Source organism: Notechis scutatus, chromosome 2 (genome assembly GCF_049901735.1).
Source record: "Notechis scutatus isolate UNSWTSFEM ecotype Mainland chromosome 2, rNotScu1.2, whole genome shotgun sequence".
Classification (NCBI taxonomy): Eukaryota; Metazoa; Chordata; class Lepidosauria; order Squamata; family Elapidae; genus Notechis; species Notechis scutatus.
The window spans coordinates 60,173,694-60,187,918 of NC_142010.1; the positions used below are offsets into that span (position 1 = coordinate 60,173,694).

The 14,225-nt window shown below is 34.6% G+C and overlaps 1 protein-coding gene across 7 annotated transcripts in view; it reads right to left on the reverse strand.

The window, feature by feature from the left end:
* ATP2B2 (ATPase plasma membrane Ca2+ transporting 2) overlaps nucleotides 1–14,225 on the reverse strand; it is a 401,784-nt gene that overhangs the window by 17,896 nt on the left and 369,663 nt on the right. For all 7 annotated transcript variants that reach the window (XM_087954872.1, XM_087954870.1, XM_087954869.1 and 4 more), the window contains 4 exons: nucleotides 8,633–8,846; nucleotides 3,181–3,392; nucleotides 2,326–2,433; nucleotides 1,163–1,345 (listed from right to left, as the gene is read on the reverse strand). In XM_087954872.1, the coding sequence (XP_087810998.1) occupies nucleotides 1,163–1,345; nucleotides 2,326–2,433; nucleotides 3,181–3,392; nucleotides 8,633–8,846 (717 nt within the window). The remainder of the gene's footprint in view (nucleotides 1–1,162; nucleotides 1,346–2,325; nucleotides 2,434–3,180; nucleotides 3,393–8,632; nucleotides 8,847–14,225) is intronic.

The window sequence follows — 14,225 nt, forward strand, 5'->3', positions numbered from 1 at the left end:
TCACAGACAGGAGCAAACTGAATGCACTGGGCTGATGTGAATTTTATTTTCTACCATATATATTCTTTCTTTTAAAAGAAAGTCTGTCACAGAACAAAAATGAGGCTGCGCTTACTGTAACACAGCTTAACATGGTCTGAAGAAATAAAGCTCTAAGATGGAATCACTTAACCTAAAATCATGTTTGACCTTACAAATATCCTTCCTTCATGGCATTTTAAGAGTGTGCTTTTTCAAAAACGTCTGTTTTTAGTGTTAACTCTATACTTTCTCTGCAATGATAAGAACCCTGTACAGAGAAATCAATGATTTGAATATATGTTGAGATTTGATAGTGCAGTTTGCTAAAAAGTTTGTTATAATATTTAATCCACACATTTCTGTATGTTTTTACCTATTCACATATAATGCTGAGGCAATGTTTTTTCCCTTATGTTTGTAAAACAATATAACGAATTAATGGAATATAAAACCTTAAGCTAACAGAAAGCAGCAGCATAAAAACACATGGAAAATGTTTTCTTAGCCTATGTAGTTTAGGTTTCACTGACATATTTTCGAGAGTCTAAAAATATAGCTCACAATTGAAAAATTGAGAATGTGTTACTTGAAAAATGAAAATAGATTGGAGAAACACCCTGTTTAGAACAGGGGTGTCAAAAGGCCCCGGTGCGGATCCAGCCCGCAATGTAGTCGGATCTGGCCTGTGGGTGGTCCTGTTCTATTGAGTGCAAAGAGGAAAGATCGGGCAGCCTGGCTTTGGTCCGGTCTACTCAATGCAAAAAGAAAACATGCCAGCAGTTTGGGAAATAGCGTCAAATTGGTCATGTCCACCCAGTCAATGCCCCCCCGAGGTCAACTACAGCCCTGATGCGGCCCTCAATGAAATTGAGTTTGACACCCCTGGTTTAGAACTATAATATTCTGACTTTATGCAAGCAGAATTACGTAGTAATTTATATAGGATTTGTTACAGTAACTTCCAGAAAAATAAAAAAAACAATCTGTTGGCCTGTACTGAACTAATATTCTAATTGAGGATAATAGAATTAAAATGCAATATACCTGAGACTGGGTAAAGTTGATTTAAGCCTACAGTTTGCATCTGCATGATTATCGTTATTGTCATTGTTCTCCTGGAGAATATTTTTGTCCAACATACCTGAGTTTGGATTCTATTAAGCCCTCTGAACCAGAGGATTTGTCCACGGCGAAGTTCCCTCTCTGCATGATCAATCTCTTCTACATCTTCACTCATCTCCTCCTCGGGAACTTCTTCTTTTAATGTAAGCCCTCCTGCTTCCTTTAGAAATTTTAACCTACTGGTTGGGATGGTTGCAATGACCTAAAATAAACATTATAATTATGCCAAGAGACAAAGTTTGCAGCAGGAGATGAAAATTTACAGCATACAAAAAGTACAAATGATACATTAGGAAAAAATTGATACACAGTGACTTATCTGAGAAATTATATTAACCTGAAAGCATTTAAAGCAGACTTCTCCGTTTTAATCCCTTTCAATGAATTAGGAATAGAAGATAGTGGATTAGGATAAGACTAAAGTTGGGTTAAAAGACTGAGAACCAATCATCCCTTTGGGTGCAGATGCCCAAAAAAAGGGAGTGTCCATCATTACTAGCTTCCACAAAGGTGCAGGGGGAGTGTCATCCCCCCCTCTCTTTTTAAAAGAAATGCTAAATTAAAAAAGAAATCAGGATCAATGCCAAACAGAATTGGGTGAGACTTACCCATTGCTACTCATTCCTACCCATGTTTCATACTCTTCCTTGTAGACATGGGAAGGTAAAAAGTAAAAGTGAAAGAAAGGGACATTGAAGAGAAGCCATTTTGTTGACCATATGGTTGGCTTCAGGAATTACTGTCTAGGAATACTGAATGAACCATGTCTCTGTGTAATCGATGAATCCATGATCTGAGCAATACTTCAAATTTAGTCTCAAAAGAAGGAATTGGAAGCATATTGTTTGCAACACTTTAAAGTAGTTGCATCTTTCCTGAGATTGTATGACCCAGAAAATTGTGTGTTGGCTTTCAGGTGTTGTAGAAAATGCTACTTGTGTTTCTGCATTCCCTTTAGATTATATATATATATATGTGTGTGTGTGTGTGTGTGTGTGTGTGTGTGTGTTTTCTGAGGTTCTCGCGGGTATTTGTATGTGGATCTTTGGTTATTCGGGTTTTCTCCCGCGTAAGAGAAAACCCGGGAGAAAACCCGAATAACCAAAGATCCATATATATATATATATAAAATCTAAAAAATATAAATGATTTTCTAATGAATATAAAGAAAATGGTCCTTACCTGCCCCCATACAAGTTCACCTAATCCAATAAATACACACCACATCCATTGGTCAAGTTCCAAAGGAGAACAACTAAAAGGTTTTCCACCAAATTGTACAATTACTATCTACAGAAGGAAAAGAATAAAATGAAATATGCATTTAGGACCACAAATCCCGTTCTTGTATTTTCTTCCAAAAAATAACATTCATATTTTTGTTTTCTATTTCCTTAAAGAAAATAATAGCAGCATGCTTTGGGACCAATAAAATAGAACAAATGTATTATTGATAAGCTACAGCCTATACCTGCATACAGACAATTACCCAGTATGAAACATTCTCACAATCAACAAGAAACAGAAGACAATGAAGGAGACAGACCCAATGACAAACACAGATGTCTAATTTGCTCCCACTCTACAACAATAGCACCAACACAAATCCCAACAAATACACACATATGATTCGAGATGGCTTTACATATTCTTCCACTAATGTGATATATTTATATTTGCTGTCATGTTGTATGCCACCCAGTCACATAGTTTGAATTGGGTGGCCTTATTTATCTGTGTAATAAATAAATAAAGTAAATCAATCGATCAGTACAACTCTCTTCTCACTATGAAAAAAGACATAAAGCAGATGACGCCCCAAAGGAAATAAATTGATGGGCAAAAATAAGGAAAGCTCAGATTTATATAAAGAACTTTAATAATGACCAAATTAGCAATTGATTTATACAATATCTTTAGATTTTTTTTTTTTTAAAAAAAAGACTATAATATAGGATGAAAGTGTGAAAGGGAGAAAGACTATACAGTGAAGCATGCAAATAATATCTGGCTGTCTCAGCATTGTCAGATGATTACCTGTACAGCAAATGTACCCAATACAATAGTGCAAAATATAGGGTTTCTAAAGATGCCATCAAAAACATTCCTTTCACCATGGATTTTGCGTGCATTGATTTCATTAAATAGTTGCATCATGACAAAAGTATTGAAGATGATGGTGTAGTGCTCCGAAGGTGGAGAGTGGAGTGGTGCATTTCTGCCACTATCAATCTTGAACATTTTTTCACCTGGTCAAAGCAGAAAATAAACAGAATTTAAAAACATCATTTGAAGTTTCAATTCAGGACATAATTTGTTCACAGTCATCATCATGCTTTATGAGGTCATCTAGATCACCACTGCACAAAATTGGTCACCGGGACCAGAGGTTTTGTCTTACGAGCTTTTGGACACAAAAGCTACAAGCTACATCACCCATGAAACATAATGCCACCTAATAATATTGAAACTGAATGAAAGTAAATTTGCATAACACTCAAATTAAATGGCATTATAATATTTTTTAAATATTTAATCAGTGGGTAAGTTTTACCGTATCAAAATTATATTTTCGAATTTAAGAGTCTTTCTAATTATGAAAGTGATTATGTTGTGTACCCTGGATTTAATGTATCTGGATTTCACAGACATAGGATGCAATGCATGTATTTCTGTATATGCATTAAGTCTTACTTACTATTTTAAGCAAGTGTAAAATAATTAGAGTTGCATTTACCATTTTATGCATTTGAAAAATCACATTCAGATTTAAATTTTGTCCCTGGGCCACAATTTCCTTTCTCCCAATACTGTATTTGAATCTGGCAGAATTGATAAAATCAGGATGCTAAAAATACCACTGATAAAAGTTTTCCTAAAGGAGGTTAGGAAATATGCATAGTGCTGTAAGTCATATTAGAATGTATTCTGTAACAAGATAAATAATACTACACAGACTTTAATTAACTAGAAAGTATAAGACAAATTCATCTAGAATTGTGATTGAAAATTCTATTGTTAATTGTTTCCAAAAGTAATTTAGAATTTGAGTTAGAATAATTACATTCAGATCATAATACTAAGAATCATTTTGAAATGGAAGACAAAATGAAGTATTAAAAAGGCTGAAAAAATTAGCAATAAGAATCACTAAATTTCTCCAGGATGCATGTTTATTAAGATCCAATAGAAACTCATTTAGAAGTGATAGAAAATAATGTTTGTAACCCAGGGTTGAACTGTGGCGTCCTTGATGCTCTCTGAACTTGGTTGTTTTCTTGCCAATGTTTCATTAACAAACTAGGTAACATTATCAGTGCTAAAAGGAAATGGGGTTTGCTCAATCATTTAGAATTGATACCATAAAACAAGAAGTACCAGAAATGTGCTCAACAAATCAGCAGAAATCCATTTGAAAAAGAAAGAATGTAGAAGTCTTGTCCAAGAACAAGATAGGGCAAAAAAGGAGAAACAAATAACTTAATTGAACATATGACTAAAAACCTGAAGATAAGCCTCAAAATATTTTAAATCAATCAAAACATTCAATTAGTTAAATGTATTGCTAGATGAAAGGACTATTCAACAGTGAAATTGCCAAGACACAAAATAAGCCTTGTGTATAATGAACAGATTTCAAGAGCATATCTGAATACGTGGAGATTTGACTCCACATGTACTACCGGTTGTTTACAAGCTCTTTCACTGAACAGATAGTTTGCAACTTATAACAGTTCATTTAGTGACCATTCAAAATTACAACAGGGCTGAAAAATATGGCTTATAATGGATTTTCACACTTATGACAATTGCAAAATCCCCACGGTCACATGATCCAAAATTGGATGCACGGTTCATATTTATGATGGTTGCAGTGCCGGAGTCATGTGATCATTTTTTGCCACCGTCTGAAAAGCAAAGTCAATGGGGAAACCAGATTCACTTAATAACCATGTTATTAACTTAATCTGCAATGATTCACTTAACAACGATGAAAAGAAAGATCATAAAATGGGGCAAAACTCATTTAACAAAAGGTCTCACTTAGCAACATAAATTCTGGGCTCAATTGTGATCATAGCTCTTTACCTTTGTTGAGGCAATACATTAGTAAAACAAATAAAACAAAGTATATAATTAAAAACTGCACTGAAAGAATAAAATATTATGCATTCATAAAATCATAGAGATACTCAATAAAATGGAAAAAAAATGACTGTGATGGCTTTAACTTCTTCAACTTCCAACATCATTAACATATCTGCTGAGAAGAAAAAAAAAATCTGTTTTAGGCTTTTCTAAGGATTTTTTTTTTGAAATAGAGGTTCATTTTCTCTCATTTGCATTATCATTGTGCAATGGCTAGGTAATGAACGATGAGCGTAAATAAAATGTGTAAGTTGGCTTTTATATAGAACAGGGGTGTCAAATTCATGTCATCATGGCAGCATCACGTGACATATTAGGAGGTTTTTTTGCCCTTCTCTAAACTGAGTGTGGGCAGCATCCGGCCCGTGGGCTGGGCGTTTGACAGCCCTGGTATAGAAAGTTCCAAACCTCACCCCCGATTGCTTTTATAGTTTTGTTTGCACCTGAAGTAATAATATTGCAACTGGATGAGTCTAGTCAACAGAAATGTTTATGTCAGATTTTCAAGATGTAGGTTGGGTCTGTCAGTAAAATGAGGTGGTAGGAAATTTTGATTCTCCATATTAAATGCTGTATATGAAGATAAGGCAGAAATTTTTTATGTTTTATGTGTTTTTATTTGTTGTTAAAGTCAATAAAACTTTTATTAAAAAAAAAAAAAAAAGATAAGGCAGAAATGTAAAGGATTAAAATCACTGGAATTCTAGGCACTGTTTCATCATCCCATCAGGTGAAAGATGAGGAGACCAGATGTTAAGAGTTAAGATAATGGTCAGGTTCTTTCTTAAAACCAACAAAATTGTGTTTGAGTTGACCTGTGACTTGATCACAAGGATCACACAGAATTGAGGTCAGACTTGTTTATCACTGAAATATATCCTCCCCTGCCATGGCAACCAAGATTATGTTTCTTTTCTTTTTCCTGTCATTGCCACTGAGCTTCCCTTTGCAATAAAGGTTACGTTTAGAGTTTTGGGATAACCCAGAGCTGAGGAACAGGCCTATATGCTCAGCCTTGCTTTCCAAAAGTAACTCTTCTTTCCAAAAGTAACTCTTAGCTACTATTGTCCTATATTTTCTTGACACTTCAGCTTTTTATATTTTGAGGGGAGAAAACCAAACCAAACCAAAACCACTTACACATGTTACTATATAAAATATATACATGATTAGATTTAGCTTGGGTCCAGAATATGTTTCCAACAGAAAAAAATGTTAACTCTATTTGTACAGTACATTATGAATTCATTTTGAACTTCTGGGAATATGATTATTCTTTTACTATACTCAAAAATTCATTAATAAACAAACTATTTTTCAAACTGAAGAAGGAAGAAAATTCAATCATCAATCATTATAATTTATTTAGGGGAGAATTTTAGTGGCATAAGGTGCACTGAATTACTGTAACTGGGTGATCATATAAATGTGTTTAATACATAAATAAATCTGAAAATGCATCTCTCTTTTATTGCAGCTTTTATATTTTATGAATTGTGAAATAATGGCAGTAAGTCTGGAAGAAGATTCTGTTTGATTAATCCTTGTATAATCCAATTTCCAACAGAGGCATAGTATAATACATAACACTATCTACCATTTTTGTATATACAAAATATCATTTTATGTATCTATGGAGATTCTTAGTCATCCAGGTCATGGTTGCCCCAAAGGTGATTTTTTTGAAAGGCAACTGGACTTTGTTTTTCCTTGAAGATGTTTTGCTTCTCCTCCAAGAAACTTCTTCAGTTCTGAATGAATGGTGGAGGATGGAGGGATTTATTTATCAGATGACTGCAAGGAATATAAATCCTTCCATCCTCCACCATTCAGTCAGATCTAAAGAAGCTTATTGGATGAGAAATGAAATGTCTTTAAAGAAAAACAAAGCCCAGTTATCATTTTATGTATGAATTATACTGGGTCCCATTGTATTTCCCATTTGCATGAAGTTGGGCTTACATAAATCAAGACCAGTATATTCTGGGGACTTGTGGTGCTTAGCCAAGCCAATTAGTTGCTTTCTCTCCTGAAAGAGTAAGACCACTAAGTTACTGATTCCCAGGGACAAAAACATTGTAGACAACTGTACAATTCTTTGGGTGGGACTTAGAAAGTTTTATCTTATTTGCTGCCCATCTCCCCGTGGAACTACTCCAGGTGGCTTACAATAATAAAAATGAAGAAATGAAAAGAAATGTAAACAGAAGTAAAATAATAAAACAGTAAAAGTAAGAAAGAAAAAGAAAATGAGAATGCATCAACATGATAATGAAAGATGGATGGGAGGAGAGCAGAGAGCAAGGGGGAAAGTGGAATCAACCATCTCCAGTTTTAGGTAGCTAAATTTATGTAGCTATGTACGGTTTAGAAAGTTAAATGCCACAGATAGAATTGGTGGAACAAAATTTGAAAGTCCCATTGAACTTACCAATCTGCAAGCTCATTCTTGAACCTTCCTTTTTGTTCTGCTTATATTTTGCTGACTCCTGTAAATACAGTCAGCTAAAGGACCTGAAACCAGGAATTATTATCAAAACAGCAATAGCACTTAGATTTATATACTGCTTCATAGTGCTTTACATCCCTCTCTAAGTCATTTGCAGAGTCAGCTTAATGCTCCCCAAAATCTGGGTCCTCATTTTACCAACCTCAGAAGGATGGAAGGCTGAGTTAACCATAAGCTAGTCAGGATCGAACTGCTAGCAATTGGTAGAGTTAGTCTGCAATACTGCATTCTAACCACTGTGCTACCACGACTCTTCAATAGCATACGTGATCTCCATATCCAAAGCCAAGAAACAAGTGGTAGGAAGTCATTTATCCATAAGACTGGGTGGGGAAAAAATGCCCATTTATACCCTAAAGTGTTGCATGGTATAAACTGAATTGCTAGACTCTGCAGTACTTCATTTTCTTCATTACTAAGGTTTAATGTATCTGCAACCAACACCTTATTTTTCTGAGTGTTGTCATTGAGTCTTTCCCTGCTAACTTTAATTGCTAGCTGAGTTTCTAGAGAGCTATTTATTGCACTGTCCTGGTGGAGCTTTGACAATATGTGAAAGGAAAAGAAGACCTTGATGCAATCAATGGAAGCTGTAGCTGATCTCCACTTCATGTAATAAAGCCCTACTGAAACTTCAGCTTGTTTTAAAATGTTGGTGACAAAAGGGTGAATGAATTTCTGGATTTCCTGAAGTCATTATTTTAATTATGGACTCTGAATGAATTCATGATTATGTGGGATCCCATATTGTGTGTCATTTGCAGATTCAGAAGTCAAGTAGTTCATTATCTGTAACTGGCAAAAGTAACAATAAATGACATTTGAGCTTACCAACAAAAAGGAGGGTAAAAATTAGAGTGAGTTGATACACAGCGTGGCCCAGAATATTTTTCATCATGGTACGAGAAATGAGGGGCTTGTTTCTACCATATGGTTTTCTTAGCAGAAGGGATTCTGTGGGAGGTTCGGTAGCCAGAGCAAGAGAAGCAAAAGTGTCCATAATTAAATTGACCCATAGCATCTGTACAGCTTTCAGAGGAGAATCCTGAAGACAAAAAAAAATGTCAGAATGTATTATATCAACATCCTTATTGTGTATAGTCCTTAACATTTCTATGGAGCTTGTCTTAGGATAACATGCATTGCCATTCTAATTTCTGTGTGTCCTCACAACAGGCAAGAAGACTTAAATGAGAAAGTTCCATTAATGTGAAATAAAGATAGTGCATTAATCTGATCTACCTTGCCTAAAACCATCCTTTCATCAGTCTCCTTAAATCTCACTGTCTTTGAGAATGTGTGGATTTGATACCAGTGGACTCAACCTTGTCAAACCTAACCATGAGAACATCACTGTGAAATAATAGGAAGCACAGAAACAGGATGGACAAGAAGAGCAGGCTTAGTTAGAAAACAATGGAATATCAAAATAAGTAAATAAGTCCTATTGTCTAAAATGTAGGCAATTTGGTTATTTCAAATATTCTAGGCCTTAACTCCCATCAGTCTCAATCAGAATGGCTAGTTGTGTAGGTTTGTGGAAGGTATCACCCAAAATATTAGAAAACATTGTTATAATTAATGATTCTGGGTTCAAAATTTTATGCTTTGTTACCTACAATTTTCAATCCTGCATAAGCAACCACTAGAAGGAGCTATCTGCTCACTAAAACTAACAGGAACAACCTTGGCATCTCTAAACAGAACATTTAATAAACAACCACAAACTAATTAATATCTCAAGAGAGAAAGTAAATTACTATTAAATGTGTTTTATTAAACTGTGGTTTCAGTAATGACCTCTTCTCAGCATCTTCTATTGCTACAAACTATAACGACTTATGGGATAGACTGATATGAAAGATTAGTGAGAAATTAAATAGAATTTATTCTTTTCATTAACTGAAATTAACAGCTTGTCCAGACTTCTCCTTTCACCTGAATGTGATCTATAAGTTCAGTAATCATCCAAAAAATATTGGAAAGTCATAATAGGAAGGGGGAAATGGGAACCATCTCTCCTAATTAATCTACTTTTCTGTGATTTTATGCACCTTAAGGTAAACAGGGACATATATGACTCTTGCAGGTACTTTGGACTACTACTCCCAGGATATACATCCCAATAACTATGGAAGAAATATAGTAACTTTCCTGGAAAAAAAAAAGCTAAGATCAATGAAGAAGATTACAATATGGGCTGCACTAACCAAACATCCTCAGAAGTTAGAATATACTGTAGTTTGCAGCATCTTTGCTGATGCTTCTCTTCTGAATGCAGGAAGGTACATTTCATTGAGCAATGTGACTTCATGTGTGATTGGGGAATATTTTGAATTGAAGTTGTCAAGGTAGAATTCCAAACAGTTAAAAATTATTTCTGGAAGTGTTCAGTTTTAAATGCTGTTCTCACACCATATAAATCTCAATTTTAAAAGTCTTTACTATGCAAGTGTCAGTAAAATGCAAAAGAACCACAGTATGTAAAACAAATTTATTGCTTTGATCCATCCTCTAAATTACACATGTGCAATTGTCAGCTGTTGTTTTGGGTAGCACAGCATTCTCATATTTCCCACTACCAATCACTGCATGTTGTTTGGGTGACTCTAATAATTATCTACTATTCTGCACCATTCAGTCAAACATAAGAGCTCATTTTGAACCACAATCTAGGCATTAAGCACACATTAGTTTTTGATGTAATGAAATTTCTACTGAAGTCCACAAGTTTTAAAGATGCCGAAGTTGAGACACCCATGGTCTAGAGCCTCAGAAAGGGATGAGTAAGATAATACTCATTGGTCAACCTCCTGACTGGCGGAAAGAATTATTTCCATATATATGATTAAGTCCAACCAGGGAGAGAGGAATGAGGGTTCTGCTGAGCTTTATTGTGATTTATGCAACTGCTTTCTGATGTGTTCATTCAATACATTTTAATCCACCCAGCAATAACATCCTTCTACATATGAACCAAAGCCATGCAAAAATAGATCAAACCCAAGTTTCTTAAATCATTAAAACACACAACTACTGGACAATTAAAATGTGGTTGGTTGGGTTTTGGTTTAGCATTTGTGCAAACCTAGTTATGGGTTATTTAATTAATGATAGCAGGGACTTCCGGTTTGGGTTTCTTCGGCGATGGACTGAAATCACGATTGTCCACGGTTTTGATCTGTGCTCGCCGCTGGAGCGCCCCAAGCCACCCCCGTAGAGGTGGTGAAGAAGGGGGAGCCATCAGCAGGGTTGAGGAGAGCCGCATCTCTCCTCCTCGGCTGGCCATTACTCCCTTTCCCAAAGGCAATTGCAGTGATGGTCAGAAATGGCCACCTCAAAGAAGGACCCGACAGGACAAGATTGGGCAGGAGGAAGTTTAAAGGAGAAAGTTTGACTGACCGGGTTGAATGGAGAACATCTATTTAAGGTACCTGGAACCTGAATTTTAAAGACTAATACTATTCCTAAAAAAGATTTTAAGCTGAGAAAGAGAAAGGGAAAGGAAACGGAATTGGCTTTTTTTCCTCTAACATCGACAGTTTTAACTGACTTGGAACATTAAGAAGAAGAGATTCAAATAAGAAATTGATACTAATCCACTTTGACATTAATAGGCTATTTCTAGCTGAAAATAAAGTGTCAAAGGGATAAAGATTCTTGGATAATTTAAAAACTTTCTTTAAAAAAAGAAAGAAAGCAGCGGAGGGAAAAAGGAAAAAAGAGGGTGGAGTCTGGAAAATGGAGGAGACCACCTGGAACTTAAAAAAAATTGATAGTGGAATTTTAACAAGGCTTGCAAAAGATACATTGTAGCTGAAACTTTGTTACAAGATAACAAAGCCCCTGGAAAGAGAAAGTGAGAAAAGAAGCAAGAAACAGTTTTGGACTATTGGATGATTCCTGGAACTTTGGATGGAGGATCCTAATGAAATAAAGTAAAATCATTTTTTTAAAATGGTATCACTCCTTGAAGAGTTAAAAATGAGACTTAAAGAACAAAAAGAAGAAGCACAAGACGGAAGAGGATTTTTTGGCTTTGTATTTCAATTTTTAGAAATGGAGATCTTGAACTATGAAAAACAACAAGAAACGCTGGCAGAACAAGAAGGGCGGGACAACGAAGAAGCCATCTTTAATGACCAAGCAATTTTAAGTGGGGTAAAAAAGGGAAAGGGGGGTAAGGGAGTTAAAAACTTAAGCACTGAAGCAACAACAAAAAAAAAGAGTAATTTGAAAAGCAATGTTAATATCAGGAAGAAGCAGAAGGGAGGATCACAGAAGGGAGAATCAGATAGAAAAAGAAATAAAAAGGGGAGGGAGAAGAAGAGAGGGAACAGGGAAAGGAAAAGAAGCTACAAAAGACAGAAACAAGATATAGAGGTACAGGAAAAACGTACAAGAATTAAAGGTATAAACCTATTTAAAAGACACAGAGACAATGGTTAAAATTTAACTTAAGGAGAGGATTCTGCAAGGGTGCATGGGATAGCACTGTTATATTAGAAATTGAAAAAGGTTAGAAAATATGTTAGATAATTAAAGTGACAGAAAAAAATTATATTGATGTGTAGTGGAATATTTGTTTGTAAAGAGAATAAGGCTCTCAATGATTTAAAAAGAACATTTAAAAAAACTGAAAAGAAACATGGAAGATTTTTGTCAGTTGACAAGATGAACTTGAATAAGAATAATAACCTTATTGACTACTGTTAATAACTATTGTTTGGGGTTTTTTTTATTTAAACACAGTAATAAGTAAAATATGGAATATAGATGATTAAAGTGAAAGACGACTGATATTACTAGGTAATGTTTGTTAAAAGAAATAGAAATGTAAAAGATTGTTATTAATATTAATGGCAGAGCTGTACTTGAATAGAATAATTATTCCATTTACTATTGTTATACATATATACACAGATATATATACATATATACTTTTTTTCTTTTAAGAATTTAGTGTGTATTTTAAGGGAATGTACCAAGCAGAATTCGATTGAAAATAGGTATGTGTTATAAAATAGAGGTTAGAAAATGAATGTTATAACTGTAAAGATGTAACTTAATTTTTTAAATAAGATTTGAAAAAAGATACAAAGGTGTTACACTCCAGTCTAGTAATTACAGGGGAAAATTTGTTTTATGAGAAAAGATCATATGAAATTTTAAACAGGGCACAGACGAAAGTATAAAAACATTGATTAGAAAGATTTTAAAAATTAGAAAAAGATATGTAATTGAATTAAGAAAGGAATGAGATAATTTAAAATAAGGCTATAGGAAGTAAAGAAAGGGAAAAGCTATTGAAAAAACCGCGAAAATAGTTATAAGATATGGATTAGAATGTATAAGATAACTATGTATTGAGTTTATGTCTGTATGGAGAAGTGATAACCCGGGGCCACGCTGTTCTCAAAAAAAATATTTTATTTGTATTTGTATGTTTTGTGAAAACTTAAATAAAACTTTTATTAAAATAATAATAATGATAGCTAATGTAAACTAGATAGAAATCCATTCTGAGTGAGTCAAGGAAATGCACTCTTTCTCTAAAGTATTCCTCTCCTGGATTTTATTTGATTATTCTATTGCATAGTGTAATCAAATATTACTTAATGTAAATGTTGACCTGGCTTTTCCCACCCCTTCATGTTTTTAACTGAAGTGCTTCCTTTGGGGGTTTGTTGCTCAGAGGGACTAATAACCCGGATGAAATCAATAGTTACATCCTTTGAACACCTTAAAAAATTTAGCAGAGTAACTTGGGAGAAGTTTCAATGTTGTGGCTTCCAAAAGAGACTGCCTCAGGTTTCACTTGGCCATATCATGATGACAAGGTAAACTTATTCTTTACAGTATACCTAATGACTTATTCATAATTTGCTCTGTGAGGCTGAATTTCCCTGTTGTACCAGAGTGAACAGTATGTGCTATGTGAATAACGGCACTATGTTTTCAAAGATAGATTTTGTTGCAAGCTTCTATAGACAATGCACTATAGACAGGGACACACACACACACACACACACACACACACACACACTGAAAGGGGGAGGGGGGAGAGAGAGAGAGATTCTGCTTCACAACTTTTGAAAATCATGATAGCATATTTCACATGTTTATAACTTGCATATGTAAAAAGTGCATGTGTATGTGTGTGTCTTCCAGAAGAAAATATTGATTAAAACAAATTTTCTATAAAATACAGCATGGGAAGGCTGACAACATGAAGATGGAATAGACAGAGCTGCAAGGAAAAGAAAGAAAAGAGAATTAGGGGAAGGATCTAATTGGATGAAACTGAGACAAGGGAAAGAGATAATAAGTTAGGGGAGAAAGAAAAAGTGAGAATAATTTTGTTTAGAACTACAAAAAGATTCACTAGGCAAATGATAGTTTTCTGACTCAAATTCAAATATGT